Source organism: Geotrypetes seraphini, chromosome 10 (assembly GCF_902459505.1).
Source record: "Geotrypetes seraphini chromosome 10, aGeoSer1.1, whole genome shotgun sequence".
Taxonomy (NCBI): Eukaryota; Metazoa; Chordata; class Amphibia; order Gymnophiona; family Dermophiidae; genus Geotrypetes; species Geotrypetes seraphini.
This window is the reverse complement of record NC_047093.1, coordinates 358,769-380,908: the sequence shown is the minus strand read 5'-3', so window position 1 is coordinate 380,908 and position 22,140 is coordinate 358,769. Positions and strand designations below refer to the sequence as shown.

The 22,140-nt window shown below is 44.5% G+C and overlaps 1 protein-coding gene across 5 annotated transcripts in view; it reads right to left on the bottom strand.

Annotated features, from left to right (window-relative positions):
- Positions 1 to 22,140, bottom strand: part of CCDC57 (coiled-coil domain containing 57) — a 411,998-nt gene that overhangs the window by 349,322 nt on the left and 40,536 nt on the right. For all 5 annotated transcript variants that reach the window (XR_004540808.1, XM_033960323.1, XM_033960322.1 and 2 more), the window contains exon 3: positions 12,984 to 13,092. Coding sequence is in view for 4 of the 5 variants with exons in the window: in XM_033960323.1 (XP_033816214.1) it covers positions 12,984 to 13,092 (109 nt within the window). In the remaining variant the exon portion in view is untranslated. The remainder of the gene's footprint in view (positions 1 to 12,983; positions 13,093 to 22,140) is intronic.

Here is a 22,140-nt window from a genome sequence, read left to right as displayed (position 1 = left end):
ATAGCAAAAAACAGTAAAGTCTATATGTGGCCCTTCACAGTGCTTTTGTAAACATCATAATAAAATAACAAAGGCTCCAATAATGAAAAATAAAAGTCCTTTTCCCATACACTCAGGTCACCTCTTAATTAGTTGTTATTGTGATGAGTCCAATGTTGTATAGTCATTAATGCGATTAATCCAGTTTGCAGGTCAATTTATTTGGGGAATCGCAGTCACTTCTTATTAGTGGCTGGCCGTGCCTCTCAAGTGTGCTTCTGCATTTTAGCCCTGCCCCTGGACTTCAATGGGCGGGGCCTGCGTGAGGTCATGTGATTGGGCTGTTCAACCTAAAATGCCCGGGCCTATTTTTTGTCCCAGTCCGGCCCTGCCTGGCAATGTGTTCCTCGCGGCTGCCTGAACCGCCGTGGGGCTGTGAGACAGTATATTTTTTGACCAAAACGGATGTCTACAATTAGTAAAATTCCCCAATCACATATTTTTTTATGGGGATGGATTTGTATACAGCACTTCATTAGATTTTTTTTATTATACAAATTTTATCTTTTTGTAGACGTGAAGTCTTGAACAAAGAAAATGAGTACAGCAAAAAAAGCAAAAACAGATAGTGGAAGACCATTCCAAGAGGCCTGGACAGAGACATATGGAGTGATTGAACGCAGTGGGAAAGCATTGTGTATTATGTGTAATGAAAGTGTTGTGTCTCGCACATCAAGTGTCAAACGTCACTTTGAGACAAACCATAACAAGTTTCAAGTTTTCAAGTTTCAAGTTTATTGGTTTTTAATATACTGACCATCAGCAAGTATCTGGCCGGTGTACAATAAAAATAATATGAGAAAATTGAATAAATAGGTAATTTAAGAACATTCTAAGTGCACACTGAGGACATTAACTAGACAAACTTGAAAGTGAGGCAAAATGGGGAGGATGGGGAAAAGTTACATGTTAAAAGAAGAAGGGAGAAAGAGGGAAGAGGGAAAAAACAAATGGGATGGGATCGCTTTATGAAAGCGGTTGGTGAGATATAAAAGAAGAAAAAGAAAAAGGTAAACAGTGTTGCTGAACTTGGTTTAGCTCAAAGAAAAGAGTTCCTTGTAGGAAAATTAAAGAAATATCACTCCCAGTCTCTTAGTTTTAGCAACTATCTTTCAAAAACTAATCATCTTACAGTTGCCAGCTTTCAAATTTCACTGTGCATGGCAAAACATGGTAAGCCCCTCTCTAATGGAGATTTTATCAAAAAGGCAATTTTGGCTGGGAGTAATTCACTCTTCCATGATTTCCAAAACAAGAATAAAATTGTGCAGCGCATCTCTGAGATGCCGCTAAGCAGAAATACTGCAAAAGATAGGGTTCTGCGAATGGCTGCTGATGTTAGTCAATAGCTTACTTGCGACTTACAAAAAGCACCCTTCTACTCCATGTGCTTGGATGAAAGTACAGATATTACTAACCATGCAAGACTAGCGCTCATTTTGCGTTATGCTACTGGTGACATCATGAGAGAAGAGCTGGTAAAACTGCTGTCTTTGCCTGGAAGAACACAAGGGATAGATATCCACAATGCTGTGATGGAGGCTTTTTCATCACTAGACATAAGTCCAGAAAAAGTGGTTTCAGTTACTAGCGATGGAGCACCTAGCATGGTGGGGACAACATCAGGATTCATTCATTTCTTTGCTAAGGAAGCAAAACATCCACTGATTCAATTTCACTGCATAATACATCAAGAGGCTCTCTGCGCCAAAGAAAGCAGCAAAAAACTTGACGATGTCCTCAAAGATGTAACAAAAATGGTGAACTTCATCATAGCGCGTGCTCTTAATTTTCAACAATTTCAAGCCCTTCTTGATGAGGTTCAGGCACAATATAACACTTTACTGATGTACAATAATGTCCGGTGGCTGAGCAGAGGACGAATGTTAGAGAGATTTGTGGCCTGCTTGGAAGAAGTTAGGCTATTTATGAACGAAAAGGGGAAAGACTATCCTCAACTCACCAACATGGCCTGGCTTACCAACCTCATGTTCTTTAAGTTTCAAGTTTCAAGTTTAATATTCATTTGATGAATCGCTTATAACAATATCTAAGTGATGTACAATTTAAAAACCATCAGAATGTGGTAATACAATAAGATTAACAGAAATTTTAAACAAAAGACAAATAACATTGGACAGACATGAGAGGGTGGGGAGGAGGGGGAAGTTACAATTTTTATATTTAGAATTTAACATCAATGGGAAAGTACATTGGGTAGTAGCGGGTTTTAATAAAATAAGAAGAGTATGGAAACCTGAAGTATTACTTTTCATGCATCAAATGCATCTTGAAATAAGTATGTCTTTAAAATTTTCTTAAGAGACTAGGTCTGTTTCGTTTTTAATAAAATTTGGAAGAGAGTTCCACAATGTAGGGGCTTTCACGGAGAACATATCATTGCGTCTTGTGCCTATTATTCTCAGCGATGGGATTGAGAGCAGTTGTGATGAAGAGGATCTTAGGGAACGAGAAGGTCTGTATGGGATAATCATTTTTGCTATAAATTGGGGTTCGTTGAAGCTCAATGTTTTATATACCAAAAATAAAATTTTGAAAGTTATTCTATGAGTTATGGGAAGCCAGTGTGATTTAATAAGTAAAGGAGTGACATGGTCGAATTTTTTTGCATTGTGAATTAACTTGACTGATGTATTTTGGATGATTTGGAGACGTCTATTTTCTTTTTGTGTTATGTTAATTAGAAGAGAATTACAGTAATCCAATTTAGAAATGATAAGAGAATGAACTAAGATATTGAGTGATTTAGAATCTAAAAAAGTAGAAATGGAACGTAAGAGCCGTAATCTGTAAAAGCATGTTTTAACTATTTCGCTAATATGGTTATGAAATGAAAGATCTACATCAATTGTTACACCGAGAATTTTAAGCTTAGAGACCGTTTCTATAGGAGTGTTGTCAAGAATGAATGGTATTTTTTGAAGTATGTCTCCTTTCCGAGTGAAAAGCAGTGTTTTTGTTTTTTGGGTGTTTAAAACCAATTTGTTATTGTTTAGCCAGTTTTTTATTAGTTCTAATTTATCATTGATTATTTTTATTTCTTCTGTATTTTCTGGGTTGAGAGGATGCATGAGTTGGATGTCATCAGCGTATGAAAATGTTGTAAAACCTAATGACTGTGAAATCGTGATAAGCGGGGATAGGAAGATGTTAAATAGAAGAGGAGATAATATAGAACCTTGTGGAACGCCAAACGCTGTTGAGAAATTTTCAGAATAGGTTTCGTTGAATTTGACTCTCGAGGTACGGTCCGATAAATAAGATGTTAACCATTTTAGGACTTGGCCTTCTATCCCTAATGATTGCAGTCGATTAAGAAGAAGTTCGTGATCTACAGTATCGAAAGCTGCAGATAGGTCTAGAGAAAAGAGTGCAACAGATTTATGATGGTCGAGAAAGTAATGTATGTTAGTAACGAGACCTATCATAGAGTATTCAGTGCTGTGATGTTTTCGAAAGCCGGTTTGGTTGGGATGTAACGCATTAGAGGATTCGATGAATTCTGAAAGCTGTTCAAAGACAAGTTTTTCAGTCAGTTTCATTAAGAATGGTAAATTTGAAATAGGGCGATAATTGGATGAATCATCTTGACTGGATTTGATGTTTTTTATTATTGGTGTGACTATAGAAGTTTTCCAAGCGGTAGGGACGGTAGCTGAGGAGAAACTATGTTGTATGAGTGATAGAATAAAAGGACCAAAGTAAGGAAGAAATTTTTTTAGATAGAACGGCGGAATAATTTCTGTAGGAGAGCCTTTTAGATTTATTGATTTCAAATGTCTTTCGATGTCGTTTAAGGTTCTGAAATGACATCGAAAGACATTTGAAATCAATAAATCTAAAAGGCTCTCCTACAGAAATTATTCCGCCATTCTATCTAAAAAAATTTCTTCCTTACTTTGGTCCTTTTATTCTATCACTCATACAACATAGTTTCTCCTCAGCTACCGTCCCTACCGCTTGGAAAACTTCTATAGTCACACCAATAATAAAAAACATCAGATTTTACTAACCACTTTAATGTACTAAACAAAAAATTACAAGGCATGGGAAAAACAGCAGAAAGCATGTTTAGTGACATCAAAGCTTTTGAGAGAAAATTGCATGTTTTTGAAAAAGACCTTGAGAGTGAACAGCTAAAATATTTTCCCAACCTAAAAATACATTTGGATAATTCTACAACATTTGTGGACAGTCATAAAAAACACCAGGAAATCCACAAAGCATATTCCACCATTGTAGCCGAAGCAAAGGAGAATTTTAGTAAAAGATTTTCTCAGTTCCGTAAGATGGAGACAACCCTTTCATTTATAACTTCCCCAGAAAAGTCCACATTTGAAGATCTTGATCTTTCCTGCTTACAGTGGTTGGATATTCAAAATTTGGAAATGGAGCTACTGGAATTTCAAGAAAGCTCTATCTGGAAAAGTAAATTCAATGACCTGCGTGCGGCTCTTGAACGTATTGAGTGTGAAAGGGTGACAAATGAAATCACTGCTAGCAGTTCTGAAAATGAAATCCTAAAAGCATGGAATTCTCTGCCAGACAATTTTAAGTCCATGAAAGCACTTGGGATTGCTCTTCTTACTTTGTTTGGGTCATCCTATGCTTGTGAGCAGCTGTTTTCGGCTTTGAATCATATAAAATCTGATGCTAGAAACAGATTAATGGATGACATGAGTGCTGCATGTGTTGCTCTGAAATTAACGCACTATGAGCCAAGGATTGACAAGTTATTAGCATGCATGCAACAACAAAAATCACATTAATTTTTTTCAGAGCATGCCCAATGCATATGTTTACATGAAGCAGTGTTTTCAGTTAAGACACTTTCTAAGTTATTTAAATATTATTTAAAGATGTTATTTAAAAAAGGGACTTTACATGGCCCTGTTGTATTCCAGTCTGGAATTTCCAATAAAAACGGTTGGTTTAATTGAAAGCTCTTTTGTTTTCATTACATCATATTATTAGAAATGTAATGATTTAACTATTTTCTAATTTGATTGTAAATTTTACAAAAAAACATGTATAGACTCTTTGGGAATACACACCGAGTCTTGACACAGTTAACAGTTTTAAGAAGTTTATCTTTTTTTTTACTCAGGATACATTTGACATGTTATGTGAATAATACATTTAAAATATATTGTGTAACTAAATCAAATTCTTCCTAAATTCATTAAATTGAATGAAATCATGAAAACATTATAAATTGCCAATAAATTGAAATGAAAACCAAAGGATTGTGAATCAAATTGATTCTCTGACAATACAAAGATTCCAACCTTTAAAAATGTTACATAGTTCAGGCAACTTTATAAAGAGTTTTTAGATACTAAAATCTTGTTATTAAGGTTTAATTGACGTGCTGGCACTTTGAGGAAATTCTTTGGTTTTGTGCGGCAGTTTTGGCCCTCGGGCTCAAAAAGGTTAGCCATCACTGCCTTAGAGGGTTAAGCCAAGGGAACCTGCCACCAGGAGTGGGATCCCTAGGATAGTAGACTTGGGGGTAGGTCAGTAGAGTGGGCAGACCTGATGGGCTATGGCCCTTATCTGTCGTCATCTTCTATGTTTCTATGTATATCTGGATTTCCAAAATGCCTTCGACAAGGTACCCCATGAGCATCTACTGAAGAAACTGTGGAGCCACGGGGTGGAAGGGGATGTGCACAGATGGATCAAAAATTGGCTGGCTGACAGGAAGCAGAGGTTAGGAGTAAAGCGGCACTACTCTGACTGGAAAGAGGTCATGAGTGGTGTCCCACAGGGGTCAGTGCTGGGACTGCTGCTGTTCAATATATTCATTAATGATCTGGAAACGGGGATGAAGTGCGAAGTTATCAAGTTCGCGGACGACACAAAACTCTCCAGCAGGGTCAGAACTGTTGAAGAATGCAAAGAACTGCAGAGCGACCTGAATAAACTGAGTGAGTGGGCAAAAAGATAGCAGATGAGCTTCAATGTGGAGAAATGTAAGATCTTGTACACAGGGAAAGGGAACCCCATGTAAAGCTATACGATGGGGGGGAGGGTACTGGGGGAAGGCAACCTAGAAAAAGACCTGGGGGTATTGGTGGATAAAACAATGAAGCCGGCGGCACAATGTGCAGCGGCCTCAAAGAAAGTGAACAGAATGTTGGGCATTATCAAAAAAGGTATCACTACCAGAACGAAGGAAGTTATTCTGCCACTGTATCGAACAATGGTGCACCCACATATGGAATACTGCATCCAATACTCAGGGCCACCATCAGAAATTTCTGGGCCCCTTACTGAGCAATCCTATTGGGCCCCCTACGCACCCCTTCCCCCTCCTGCCCCCCCTTCTTCCATGGGCCGAATACACACATACTTTTCTCTGTCGCTGCACTCTTTGACCAAAAGATTTGTAAGCCTGCAACCACGTCAAGGTAGACTCTTTCAGCAGCTCCCCTCCCTCCCCCTTACCTTTGTGGCCAAGTTAAAATGATCTACCAACAATAAAATTTTAAAAACATAAAGCACGCTGTACGCAGAGAAAATGTTAATTATCATTTATATTCCGCGGGTTTTCAAAGAGGTCAAGGCAGATGACTTTATGCAATGTCATCTCAGTAACAACTATACAAAAATAGACAAATATTCCCCCTCCCTTTTTACTAAACAGCGATAGCGGTTTTTAGCGCAGGGACCTGCGCTGAATGCCCCACGCTGCTCTTGAAGCTCATAGGCTCCCTGCACTAAAAAACGCTATTGCGGTTTAGTAAAAGGGGGCCATAGTGCAAAATATAGACAGCATATATAAATTCTCAAAACGGACACATTTTGATCACTAAATTGAAAATAAAATCATTTTCCTACCTTTGGTAATTTCATCAGTCTCTGGTTGCACTTTATTCTTCTGACTGTGCATCCAATATTTCTTCCCTTCTTTCAGCCTCCTGTATGCTTCCTCTCCTCCAGACCTCATTCCCTCCCCAAACTTTTTCTTTGTTTCACCCTGCCCCCTTCTTTTTTTCTCTCTCTCTCCATACCCCCCTTTCATTCTGTATGTCTGTCTTTCTCTCTCTCTCCGTGCCCCATTTTTCTTTGTTTCACCCAGCCCCCTTTCTTTTTTTTTTTTCTGGCTCCCTATCCCCCCCTTTCTTTCTTTCTCCTTGCCCTCCCCTATGCCACCACCATTGGGAAAATGCTGCCACCGCCACTGGGGAATACGCTGCCACTGCCGCTATTGGGAACAGGCCGGCGCCGAGTTCGCCCTGCTTCTCTTCCCCGCGGGGCCGACCTACTCTCGCCACTCGACGTCAATTCTAACGTCGGAAAGGACGTTCTGGGCCAGCCAGGCAGCGATTGGCTGGCTCAGAACGTCCTCTCCGACGTCAGAATTGATGCGGGTGGCGAGAGTTGGTCGGCCCCACAGGGAAAAGCAGGGAGAACTTGGCACCGGCCTGTTCCCAATGGTGGCGGTGGCACTCAAGTGGCTAAAGAGACGCAGTTTACCAGCCTAGGGAGAACACTGGAGGGTGGCCAGCTGTGCACCCCCTTGGGGCGTAAACCCGGGGCAGACCGCCCCCACCCCCACCTTGGTATGCCACTGTCTGTACCTCATTCCCTCCCTATGACCAAAAATTCTCCTTTCTTCTATTCCCCATGTACACAACCATCTCTTTCCCTCCCTTCCTCTCTCCCAAGTCCTTGCCTTCTGTGTCCAAAAACACATTCCCTCCCCCACCTCAGCATCTCTTTCCCTCCCTTCCTCTCTCCCAAGTCCATGCCTTCTGTGTCCAAAAACACATTCCCTCCCCCACCTCAGCATCTCTTTCCCTCCCTTCCTCTCTCCCAAGTCCATGCCTTCTGTGTCCAAAAATGCATTCCCTCCCCCACCTCAGCATCTCTTTCCCTCCCTTCCTCTCTCCCAAGTCCATGCCTTCTGTGTCCAAAAATGCATTCCCTCACCCACCTCAGCATCTCTTTCCCTCCCTTCCTCTCTCCCAAGTCCATGCCTTCTGTGTCCAAAAAGCACAGTTACTTACCGTAACAAGTGTTATCCAGGGACAGCAGGCATATATTCTCACATGTGGGTGACGTCATCTACGGAGCCCCAGCGCGGACAGCTTTTCAAGCAAACTTGATTGAAGTTTCAAGTTTGCACACTGCACCACGCATGTGCATGCCTTCTTGCCCACTAGAGGGCGCATCCCACCTCGTGGTCCTCAGTTCCATCACTAGCAAAGAAGCCATCCCCGGGGAGGTGGGCGGGTTGTGAGAATATATGCCTGCTGTCCCTGGATAACACCTGTTACGGTAAGTAACTGTGCTTTATCCCAGGACAAGCAGGCATGATATTCTCACATGTGGGTGACCTCCAAGCCAACCAAAAACGGGTAGGTGGGAGGATGGCAATTTAGGAAAACAGATTACGTAACACCGACTGGCCAAACCGGCCGTCGTTTCTGGACAAAGTGTCCAGACAGTAGTGGGAGGTGAATGTATGAACCGAAGACCAAGTGGCAGCTTTACATATGTCCTCCATAGGCGTGGATCGGAGGAAAGCAATCGAAGCTGCCATCGCCCGGACCTTATGCCCCGTGACTCGACCCGAGAGCGGGAGATCAGCCTGAGCGTAGCAAAAAGAAATACAAGCAGCCAACCAGTTGGACAAGGTGCGCTTAGAAACAGGGTGTCCCAAACGATTAGGATCAAAGGACAAAAACATTTGAGGAACCTTCCGATGAGACCTGGTAAGTTGGAGATAAAATGCCAATGCCCTCTTACAGTCAAGCGTGTGAAGCGCCGTCTCGCCAGGATGGGAGTGGGGCTTAGGAAAGAACACAGGAAGGACAATGGACTGATTGAGGTGGAAATCAGACACAACTTTAGGCAAAAATTTGGGATGAGTGCGAAGAACCACCTTGTCATGATGGAACACAGTGAAAGGTGGATCCACAACCAAAGCTTGCAACTCACTAAGCAGATGTGAGAGCAATCAGAAATACCACCTTCCAAGTAAGGAATTTCAGGAGAGACTTGTCAATAGGCTCAAAGGGAGGTTTCATCAGTTGAGCAAGGACAACATTCAAATCCCAAACAACAGGAGGAGGCTTCAGAGGGGGACAAACATTGATTAGACCCTTCATGAAGCGCGTCACCAGAGGATGAAGCGAAAGAGAACGTCCATCCAAGTGCCGATGGAAAGCTGAAATGGCACTGAGATGTACCCGGACCGATGTCGTCTTCAGGCCGGAATTAGACAAATGTAACAAATAGTCCAGTACCGAAGACACCGGGACCGAATCAGGATCCAGATGACGCGAGGAACACCAGGAGGAAAACCTGGTCCACTTCTGGGAATAACAAAGCCTGGTCGAGACCTTGCGCGAGGCTTCCAAAACTTCCCTCACCGACTGAGAAACCTGGACCGAAGTTAAGGGGAAAGGAACCAAGCGGTCAGGTGTAAGGACTGAAGATTGGGATGCAACAGCGAACCCCGACTCTGAGATAGCAGAGAGGGAAACACAGGTAGAACCAGAGGTTCCCTGACACTGAGTTGAAGAAGCAGGGAGAACCAGTGTTGACGAGGCCACCGAGGCGCAATGAGAATCATAGTGGCCGTGGATGATTTGAGACGCACCAACGTTCTCATGATCAGAGGAAAGGGAGGGAACGCATACAGGAACCTCCCTCCCCAGTCTAGAAGAAAGGCATCTGCCTCGAGACGGTCCAGGGAGTACATTCGAGAACAATACAGGGGCAGTTTGCGAGTTTCCGGAGAGGCAAACAGATCCACCTGTGGGGTCCCCCAGCAGTCGAAGACTTCGCGCAGGACTCTGGAGTTGAGAGACCACTCGTGCGGCTGAAGAAGCCGACTGAGCTTGTCTGCCAAGCAGTTCTGGTCTCCCTGGATATAGACCGCCTGTAGGAAGATGTTCTGGGAGATCGCCCACTCCCAAAGGCGAAGGGCCTCCCTGCAGAGGGGCCAAGAGCCCGTCCCACCTTGCTTGTTCACATAGTACATCGCCACCTGGTTGTCCGTGCGAACGAGGACTACCTGATCGTGGAGGAGGTGGGCGAACGCTCGAACCACCATATAGATGGCTCGAAGTTCCAGCACGTTGATGTGACAGCGACGGTCTTCCGTCGACCACAGACCCTGGGTCCGTAGACCGTCGAGGTGGGCCCCCCACGCGTACTCCGAGGAGTCCGTGGTCAGAACCTTGCGATAAGGAAGGGTGAGAAAGAGCAAACCCCCGGAAAGATTGGAACAGTCGGTCCACCAACGGAGCGATCGTCTGAAAGAAGGAGTCACCGTAATGAGACGAGACACCGGATCGCAATCCTGGCGCAACTGGGAGGCCAGGGTCCACTGAGGAATTCTCAGGTGGAGTCTGGCAAACGGAGTGACGTGGACCGTCGATGCCATGTGGCCCAGTAGCATCATCATGCGCTGGGCCGACACCACAGGCAGTTGAGAGACCAGATGGCCCAGCCGAACCAAAGCTTCCAACCGAGGAGGCGGGAGGAAGGAACGTAGGCGCACTGTGTCCAGCACAGCGCCTATAAACTGAAGTGACTGGGCCGGGGATAACTGCGACTTGGGAAAATTTACTTCGAACCCCAGTCGTTGAAGGAAGGTGATAGACTGTCGGGTCGCTGAGATAACCCCCTCCCTGGTCGGGGCTTTGATCAGCCAATCGTCCAGGTACGGGAAAACATGAAGCCCACGAGATCCCAGGGCTGCCGCGACCACTACCATACACTTCGTGAAGACTCGAGGGGACGAGGCCAGGCCGAAGGGAAGAACCCTGTACTGAAGGTGCAGTTCCCCCACCTGGAACCGTAAAAATTTTCGGAAGGCGTGATGCACCGGAACATGGGTGTATGCTTCCTTCAGGTCGAGGGAGCACATCCAGTCCCCTTCCTCCAAGAGAGGATATAAAACCGGGAGAGATAGCATCCGGAACTTCTCCCGGACCAGGAACTTGTTGAGCTTCCTGAGGTCCAGTATGGGGCGTAAGTCCCCAGTCTTTTCTGGGACCAAAAAGTAACGGGAGAAAAAGCCCATCCCCCGCTGGTCGTGGGGTACCGGTTCCACCGCCCGAAGCTTCAACAGGGCCTTGGCTTCGGCCAGAAGGATGGGAAGTTGGGCCCGATTGAAAGGGGAAGCCCCCGGAGGTTGATCCGGCGGCGCCGACAAAAAATTGAGAGAGTAGCCCTCGGAGACGATCCGGAGCACCCAAGCGTCGGATGTTATCTCGGTCCAAGCCGCATAGAAGGACCGGAGACGCCCCCTATGGGAAGGGGTTCCTGTGAGATCGCGGAGGGGAACCTGCCCCATCCGCTCAGCCCGTCAAAAGGAGGGCGCGGGTTTGGAAGGACCCTGCGCCGGGGCTTGCGTCTGTCCCCCTCTGCCTCGCTGAGATGGCCATTTCCAGCTCTGTCAACCTAAACTGTGCCGGATCATTTGGAGGGTCACAGCGCAGTCCAGCAGTTCCTGAAGAAGGGGGTGTGCACCCCCAAAACGGAGTCCCGTTGGACGAATTGAGAATCAATATCTTCGCTGGCTGTTGTTTCCACTGAGAAGCTAAGTACTTCCTGTTGGCTCTTTCACTTTGCTGGTTTTGGACGTTTGCACTTGACCCCCCCCGGATAAGGGGCAGAGACTATTGCTGTTAATGGTGGAATGAGGGTGTGTTTTTTTGATTTATTATCTTTTTTCACACCGAGCACTGTTGGGGTGCACTTTATTATAAATTATACACAGTGTAAAAGCCCGGGGATGTTTCACAGTTAACACCCTGTTGGGTGTAAGCCAGTGACAGCCTGTTCCGCTGGATTTTCCAGTGTGTGGCTGTGTGACTGAGGGCTTTCCTGTGTTTATCACTCATTCATTAGGGATAGTTATATCCACCAGCTCCGCTCTAGTCTCTCCCCCCTATCTGGTTCCAGTTCTTGGGGTCTGGGAGGTTTACTTTTTTGAGGTGCCCTGGATCTGTAGCATGGAATGTTTCTACTATCTGGGTTTCTGCCAAGTACTTGTGATCTGGACTGGCCACTGTGGAAACAGGATACTGGGCTAGATGGACTGTTTGCTCTGAATACCTACACCCCTCAGCCCTTACTTCCATGTCTGGAGGAGTCCAAGGAAACAATCATCAGACACTAAAATTATAGTTTAAACATTCAAGGCCATGGGAGTTCTTGACATCCTACTAACAGGTAGGATACCAACCAAGAGTCTCCCTGAATTACAAGTCACTGGCCATTTTATTGGATTTATGACATCACTTAACGAAATGATTAAATATACGTAGTTGGTACATCTTCCAACTTAATTATAATTGCTTCATTAAGATCCAGTGATAAAACTGCATACTCCAGTAACATTCTTTTGGTTAGTTTTGGTCACATGATTTCTTGTCAATCCTATTTTCTTAGTAATTTTCCTTAGTAACAATAATGACTTAGTTATCACATGCTATTTAATTTCGTCTCTGTCATCAATAGAAGGGGTGTTCTATTTCAGTGCATTGCACATTCTGTAACAACGATCATTTAGGGTGCACTGACCTGATCCCTTAGGCACTTCCTCTTTTCTATTAATGGAACAGGATGTAGCTGGGTCAAACATCTAGCCAAGCAATATTCTTTTAACTGTAATTCTGAAGCTTCATCCTTTATTTATATATTACACTGGTGTCTTTTCAGTTTTCCCAGGCAAGACTGTCTCATATATCTTGGGTTATGGCCCTCCTCCCCCCCCCCCCCCCCGTATCCTGCTTAATACTATTATTGCCATCAGGACCATTGGTCTGATCTAGTATGACTATTCTTAAGTTCTTATGAATGTGACACACTCCTTATGAATGAGACTTGGCATCTCTGATAACTACTTCTCTTAGTGGCTACTGACAGAGTCTACTGGTCACTCAAGAAAACAGTACCTGTCTCTGTAAAGCAAGCTCTCCTTCCACCTCCTTGATTTTTCTCTCCAACTGACATTTCAGCTTCTTATAAGCTTCCTGATGATGGTCAATGTCACTGTCTTTAGAGCTGAAACAGTACAATATAAATCCTATATAAACTGAAAGGCTATAACATGGTAGATAATGGCAGATAAAGAGACCTGCATGGGCCATCCAGTCTGCCAAACATTCCTAAATAACAATCCAGTAATATTACTAACTAACCACATTTCTCTCACTAAATTCATCTTTATGATATCCTCCTTTTTCTCACTGAATTACACAGTACCACAATCATACCATGTAATACGAATGTAATATAAAATATGTCTACTTGATCCTGAACTATATTTGCGAGACACAGAACATAGAAGTCTGCATGGCACTGGCTTTATTTTTCCATTGCTAAAGTTGCCAACAAAGCACCACTCTTGCCTATCGCAACACCACAACAGCCATAAGGTCATTTAGATGTTTCTATTTAGGGATCCCCATTTTATCTCATATATTTTTGAAAGGACATGCATAAGCATAACACCAATTTCACCCATTATCAGACAGAAGCCCCTATCTCTTTAGTGAAATTTAATGTTATGTGTCACATTTCACTTTTATGTTATTTAATATGGAAAAATGATGTTCTTACCTGTTAATTTTTTTTCCTTTAGACGCAACAGATGAATCCAGAGACCAATGGGATAGCACACATCTACCAGCAGGCTGAGATACAGAAACTGATTAACAGGTGGTCCTATTGGCTGGCACTCCTCCTGTATAATAATAATATAGCTCCTTGCCCAAGCATCCATAACCATCAATAGGCAAAGCATGTAAAAAACTTCTTTCCCTTAACAAATCTCAAAAGGCAATAATACAGAATACAACCATCAATAATAACAAACTTCGAAAGTTGGAAAAGAAAAAACCGACAGACAATATCCAGAATGGGTGGGGTTCTGGATTAATCTGCTGCGTCTAAAGGAAAGAAAATTAACAGGTAAGAACATAATTTTTCCTTCCTTAGCAACAGCAGCAGATGAATCCAGAGACCAATAGGATGTAGCAAAGCAATCCTCAATCTAGGTGGGAAGCAAACGCCGCCTCTGCAACAATCGAAGCACTAAACACATCTACCGCATGCGCCCCCACATCCAACCAGTAATGCTGAGAGAAAGCACTCTCGGAAGACCAAGTAGCCGTGAGACAAAACGCCACGGAAAAAACCTCTGGACCGAGTCCAAGAAGTAGCCATCGCTCTGGCGGAATGGTCATGAAGTTCTTTCGCTAACCGCTTCCCTGCCATCAAGCAAGTGTAAAGAATGTCCTCCTGGACGCCACCATACGTTTAAGGCATCCCGTGAAGAATACAAAAAGGTGATCTAAACAACTAAATGTCGTTAGAAACTTAGCTTGCGGAGAACGCTACGCACTTTCAAAAAATGCAGTGAATAAAAGCACATCTTCCCATTTCTTCTCCCAGGAAGAAGGAAGGAAAGGTGAGTGTACTAAAAGAAAGGATGACACCCCCTTAGAAAGAAATTGTGGTACCGTCCGAACTGACACCCCAGATTTCGTAAATCAGAAATAGGAATCCCCACCAAACAAGGTCTGCAATTCAGAAAACCGCCGAGCTGAAGCCATGGCCACAAGAAACCCCGTGTTCAATGGCACAGCCCTTTAGAGTCTCAAAAGACAAGGATGAAATGAAGCCTTCGGTAAACTGTGAAGAAGTACCTTAAGACTGCACTCCAGACAGGGCTTTCTAAGAGGTGTACGGATATACCGTACTCCGTTTAGGAACTGAACTACATGAAGCTGAGAAGTAAGTGAAGAGCAATATACCTAGCCCTTGTAACAAGCTAAGAATGGCACTTGAAGCTGAAGGGAATTGAATGCTAAACTAAACTAAACCTAAACTAAACCTTGAGTTTATATACCGCGTCATCTCCACGGAAGTGGAGCTCGACACGGTTTACAGGGATTAAAAATAAAGAAGAGGAACTACAATGGAAGGAGGGAGAGATAAAATGAATAAGGACGGAGGAGGAACATAGAATAGTGGAGAGGGAGGGAGTGGTTACATTTTGGTGAAAAGCCAGGTTTTCAGATGTTTTCTGAAATGTTGGAGGGAGGTCGAACTCCGAAGATGGGCCGTAAAGCTGTTCCACAGCTCAGTGATCCTGAAGAGGAGGGATGTACCGTGTTTTCCTGTATGGGCGATGCCAATTAGAGAAGGGAAGGATAGTTTGAATTTCTGAGTGGATCTGGAGGAGTGAGTGCTTGAGAGCCAGGATAGTGGGAAGAGGGGAGGGAGGATGCCGTGAAGAGATTTGAAGGTAAGACAAGCGCATTTGTAGCGGACCCTGAGGAAGACTGGGAGCCAGTGAAGCTTAGACAGAAGTGGGGAGACGTGGTCAAATTTGCCTTTTGCGAAGATTAATTTAGCTGCGGTGTTCTGAATCCGCTGAAGTCTGAGAAGATTTTTCTTTGTTAGGCTTAGAAAGATGGAGTTGCAGTAATCGAGTCGGGATAGAATGATGGATTGGACAAGGACGGCGAAATGTTGTTGGTGGAAGCAGGATCTAACTTTTCTTAGCATATGGAGATTGAAGAAGCATTTTTTTACTAGGGAGTTGATGTGGTCGTTAAAGGACAGTGTAGAGTCAATGATGATTCCCAGAACTTTGCTAGAGTGCTCAAGCTGCAGATTGGTGCCAGAGGAAAGTGGGATGTGGGAGGGTAGATGATCCAGTTTTGGGCCGAGCCAAAGTAGTTTTGTTTTGGCCTCATTTAGTTTCATTTGAACAGTGAGGGCCCAGGATTGTAGACTTGTTATACAGGATGAGATGTTAGCCGAGAGGTTGGTGAGGTTAGAGTCGGTTTCAATAAGGACGAGGATGTCGTCGGCGTAGGTGTAAAGTGTCTCCGAGGTGGAAAGTTGGAGGAGTTTCAGGGAGGACATATAGACATTGAAAAGAATCGGGGATAAAGGTGAACCCTGCGGGACTCCACAGATCGGTTTCCAAGGGGAGGATGAGGAACCCTTCATGTTAACGAGGTAGGAACGGGACCGTAAGAATTTTGAGAACCAATCTAAGACAGTGGAATTTATGCCAATTTCAGAAAGTTGGAGGATTAGTATGTCATGGTGGACAATGTCGAAAGCTGCGGAGAGGTCAAATTGGAGAAGGACAGCAAATTTGTTGGAAGAGTGAAGTTGTTGGACCTTTGAGATTAAAGAGGCTAGAAGGGATTCAGTGCTGTAGTTGGGTCTAAATCCATGTTGGTAGGGTAGGAGAATGGAGAATCTCTCGAGATAGGATGAGAGTTGGGTGGCTATGATGGATTCCAGCATTTTGGTCAGGAGTGGGATATTAGCTATTGGGCGATAGCTGGAAGGGATGGAGGGGTCGAGATCAGCTTTTTTCAGAAGTGGGGACAGGGAAATGTGTCCCATTTCTGTAGAAAACAGGCCTGAGAGCAGGGCGGAGTTTAAGATTTTGGTGAGAGATGAGATGGCCTGGGCTGGAATGTTCTCATATAGGTAGGAGGGGAAAGGATCCAAGGAGCAGTTGCAGGCTTTTAACTTGAGGCAGAGCTTAGAGACCTGAGAGTCGGAAACAGGCTCGAAGGCGGTCCAGGATCTGTCGGCTGGGATATGGTTCACCTCGGTTAAGTTGGGGTAGAGGGTAGTGGGCATCAAAGAGTTGTAATCGGGTGTGGGGGGGAAGGAGCTTCGTAAGGTAGACACTTTCTCATTGAAAAATTTTGCTAGATCGTTCGCGGATGGAGAAGAGGGGAGTGGGGAGGAATCGTGTTTGGAGGATATGGAACGCCAGATGTTGAACAGGGTGTTGCTTTGGTTGTTGGAGCGTGAGATTTTGTTGCCGTAGTAGTTCTTCCTTGATTTTTTTAATTCGGTGTTATAGAACCTAATGGAGGCCCTCCAGGATTGTCTGTCCGTGGGGGAATTGGATTTTTTCCATTTTCGTTCCAGTGATCGGCATTGCTGCTTTAGTTGTCTGTGGTAGGGAAGGTACCAGGGGGCCTTGCGGGAGTAGGAGACAGTTTTTGTGGATAGGGGAGCGAGGGAGTGGTAGGTGGTCTTAGAGATGCTAAGCCCTTGGCAATACACTTGCATCAAAAAAGAACTCTGGAAGGGTGCAAATGTTGAGAAGTACCCAAGAAAGGAAAATCCTACAAAAGGAAGCAGAAACCACAGGTGAAGATGACTGTATCACCTGGATAAGAGAAGAAACAACCTGCTTCGTATAACCCTTACACATCAGCCATGACTTTTCAAAAGCTAGGTCGCAATAAAAGGAGCACAACTCAAACAACTGGTTTTGGAGCCCACTAGGGTCCAGGCGATGCTAGACCTGGTACTCACCAACGGAGAAAGCGTCTCGGAGGTCGCGGTAGGCGATAAGCTAGCCTCCAGTGACCACAACATGGTATGGTTCACCCTTAGGAAAGGTTCCACTAGATCAAGCACGACAACAAAAGTAGTTTCAAGTTTCAAGTTTATTGAGTTTTAATATACCGACCATCAGCAAGTATCTGGCCGGTTTACAATAAAATTTAAAAAGATAATAATAAGTTATTAATAATTAGAAAATAATAAAGTGTACATCAAGGACATAAACAGGACAAACATGAAAGTGAGGGAAAAAGGGAAGTGGGAGGGGAAAGTTACATGTTAAAAGAAGAAAGGAGAGAGAGGGAAGGGGATAAAACGTATGGGGTGGGATTTCATCCATCAGGCACTACAAAACCAAGCTGGGACTGATGATGTGGAGGCTATGTGGTCAACCTTGAAATCTACCCTACATGTAGCAACGAACTGCTACATAAAATCAGTAAGCAAACGGCGAAGGAACAATAGACCGCAATGGTTCACCGCAGAGATCTCAGACCTCGTTAAAGAAAAGAAACGAGCATTCATTTCCTACAAACATTCGGAGACAAGGGAGGCTAAATTAGAATACATGGCCAAGTCTACAGCGGTCAAAGCGGCAGTCAGAGAGGACAAGCATCGGGTTGAAGTAAACCTAGCAAAGAACATTAAGAAGGGGGACAAATCCTTCTTCAGTTATATTAGTGACAGAAAAAGAAACACTGACGGGATAGTGCGCCATAGGAAACCAGATGGGAATTATGTAGAATCAGATTCAGATAAAGCCGAACTCCTAAATGAATACTTCTGCTCGGTCTTCACCTCCGAGGCACCGGGGTCCGGTCCACAGTTGCAGGCAAAGCGGAGTTCGGATGACCCGTTTCGGAATTTTGAATTCACACCCGGTGACATCTACGAAGAACTATCTAGACTCCAGGTGAACAAAGCCATGGGACCTCACAATCTACATCCCAAAGTGCTCAGTGAGCTCAGTGATGTCCTAGCGGAACCATTATCCGTACTCTTCAATCTCTTCCTGAGTACGGGAAGAGTCCCCTTGGACTGGAAAACAGCCAATGTCGTTCCTCTGCACAAAAAGGGTTGCAGGGCAGAGGCTGCGAATTACATGCCGGTGAGTCTCACATCGATAGTGAGTAAACTCATGGAAACTCTAATCAAACGAAAATTGGACACGATCCTAGACGAGGAGAATCTACGCGATCCCCACCAACATGGATTCACCAAGGGTAGGTCCTGCCAATCCAATCTCATCAGCTTCTTTGACTGGGTAACAAGAAAACTAGATTTGGGAGAGTCCCTGGACGTCGTGGACTTGGACTTCAGTAAAGCTTTTGATAGTGTCCCCCACCGCAGGTTATTGAGCAAGATGAAATCGATGGGATTAGGTGAAACACTAACTGCATGGGTCAACGATTGGCTGAGTGTTAGACTTCAGAGGGTGGTGGTTAATGGTACCCCCTCCAAAACTTTGGAGGTGACCAGTGGTGTGCCGCAGGGCTCGGTCTTGGGCCCGATCCTTTTCAACATATTCATAGGAGACATGACTCAGGGGCTTCAAGGTAAAATAACATTATTCGCCGATGATGCCAAACTATGTAACATTGTAAGTAACAACAAATTGTCCGACAGTATGACGCAGGACCTGCTTTCATTGGAACATTGGTCCTCGACCTGGCAGATTAACTTCAACACTAAAAAATGCAAGGTCATGCACCTTGGCTACAACAATCCGTGCAGAACGTACACATTGAATGGAGAAACCTTGGCTAGGACTACAGTAGAATGAGATTTGGGGGTGATCATTAGTGAAGACATGAAAACTACCAATCAAGTGGAGAAGGCTTCATCCAAGGCTAGGCAAATGCTGGGTTGTATCCGGAAAAGCTTTGTCAGTTGGAAACCCGAAGTCATATTGCCAATGTACAGAACCATGGTGAGGCCTCATCTGGAGTACTGTGTACAATTCTGGAGACCACATTACCGTAAGGATGTGATGAGAGTTGAGTCGGTTCAGCGAATGGCCACCAGGATGGTCTCGGGGCTCAAGGATCTCTTGTACAAAGAAAGGCTGAATAAATTGCGGCTATACTCTCTCGAAGAACGTAGGGAGAGGGGAGACATGATTGAGACGTTTAAATATATCACTGGTCATATAAAGGTAGAAGATGATATTTTCTTTCTTAGAGGATCCTCGGCCACAAGAGGGCATCTGCTAAAAATCAAGGGCGGGAATTTTCATGGCGACACCAGGAAGTACTTCTTCACCGAAAGAGTGGTTGACAATTGGAATGGGCTTCCAGTGGAGGTGATCGAGGCCAGCAGCATGCCAGATTTTAAGCATAGATGGGATGCTTATGTCGGATCTCTAAGAGGGTAGAGTTAAGGGGATGGGTCATCAGAGTGTGATCTCTCAAAGAGTAACTAGGGGGGAGGGTCAATAGAGTGGGCAGACTTGATGAGCTTTGGCCCTTTTCTGCCATCACTTTTCTATGTTTCTATGTTTCTACCAAAGTAGTACGAATATCCATGTTGATCGAACCCTAGGTGAGCAAATCTGGAGATACCAGGAAACTAAACTAAACTAAACTAAACCTTAAGTTTATATACCGCATCATCTCCACGGAAGTAGAGCTCGGCACGGTTTACAAGAACTTAAAAATGAGAAAGGGTAGGAAAAGGTTTACATAAGTTTATAAGTTGAGTGGAAAAGTAAGGGAAAAAAGAAATTACATGTTAGAGAAGAGCCAGGTTTTTAGTTGCTGTCGAAAGACTCACCAGATCCGCATAGCAAGGATGGCGCAGCCAATCCAGAGATTCTACAAATACTGTGCCCTGAAAGTGAGTTTGAGATGGCAAATCCAAGCCATCATCAGCCAGGGGAAAACACTGAAAAAAGAGAAACCAGAGGCGAGAAAGAAGCCACGCTGCTACCCCCTCTGACTCCCACTCCCTATGCCCACCGAAGAAGCTAGGAAGCTTAGAATTTTGAGACGAGGTCATGAGGTCTAGTTCTAGGAGATCTTACTTCCATAAAAGGAGCTGGAACGCCTGAGCCAAAATTCTCAATATCCAGGATGTAGAAGATTTCGCTATTACTAACATTTACACTTTCTAAAGCGCTGTACACTGTAACATACAATAAATGGGCCATGCTCAGATTTCGCGGAGAGAAAGTCTATCCAAACTCTTTTCCTGACCCATAAAATGATCTGCCAACAGAAGAGGAAGATGAGGGTCCACCCACTGAAGTAGAACCACAACTTTACCCGCCAACTGAGTACATCACCTACTGCCCAGGCTGTAGAGAAATACCCCCATCATAATACTGACTGAAAATACCTTCAGCGTCATTCCGGAAGAATGGTCTGAAGCTCCAGAAACAGTAGCCTGACCATGCTCCAGAGTAGAAGAATGAACAAGTACTGAGTCGCCTCTTAAGACCAGACTCCTGGAGCTGAGGATGGAAGACACCGAGCCCCCCAACCCGACAGCCCGGGATGTTCGGTGGCCATGAGCTAGTCCAGCAAAGACCAAGGCATGCCTTTGAAAAGAGAAATCTTGCCAAACCACCAAATCATACAGAGCGATGCTTGAGGAGCCTACCAAATAACTGGAGCCCTGAGATACCGGGAACCACCCGAACAAAAGCGACTGCTGTAGCGTTATAATGGGAAAGCAAGCCGAAGTTCCCAGTGGAGTCAGCAACATGGATCCTAGAACCTGTACAGAATCCCATACTCTTGGACATGGTGACCGAAGAAGAATGCAAACCTGAGACTGAGACCCATCGCCCTAGTCTCTGGGAAGAAACACATTTCCTCTCCTATATGAATAAAAACATCTCCCCGATATACCTATAAATAGTACAGGAGAAAAGAGCGCTGAGCAAATTCGAAGATTCACGTCCAAAGAACTGAGGAAAGAAACCACCCTTTTTGTGTCAGTCAAATGGCCCGACTGGAAGACGTCCGAATCAAACAGTCAGTCAAGAAGAAATTAGGTGAATCGTCTGGTAGCGCCAAAATGGTACCACTGCCCACATTTTCTAAAATGTTTGTGAAGCCTTGGGTAGGCGAAATGGCATGTGCCAAAACCGAAAGCGCTGCTCCAAGAGAGGCAAGCAAAGCTAGTGCCGATTCGGAGTCCATAGTGAAAATGTAAATATTCTCCCAGTTTTCTGCAGAAATGTGTAACTCTGAGAAACTAATTCAGCAGAATGGGATCCAGCCTGCCCAATGCCCCCGTCTTGGGCACCATGCAGTAAGCGGAACAACGTTCCATAGTTCCTGAAGAACTACAAGAACTGCCCTGAGGGCCAGTAACACTTAAAAGGGAAATACAAACATAGAGATTCCAAGAACGAACCGGAAACCTGAGGAGGATGCAAAGTTGCAAACATCCTGAAAAATGTTCACAGCCCCCTGACCTGACATTATAGCGTCTTCTCCCTCATGAGAAAGTCTGAAGAGTCATTGGAAGAAGTCAAGATCTCCTCAGAATTAAGTGCAGAAGGTCAGGGAACAGCAGGATGAGAACTGTAGGATCTGTAAGAAGAAAGAATTCTCCTAGGAAAAATCAAGTTTCGCAATGTAAAGAGGAGTATACTGGAACCATGAATTCCATGCAACGTGAGGGGTACAGATAGACATAGAGATAGGTATAGGGAAGGCAGGGACAGCTAGACACAGAGATAGGTACAGGAAAGACAGGGACACTTAA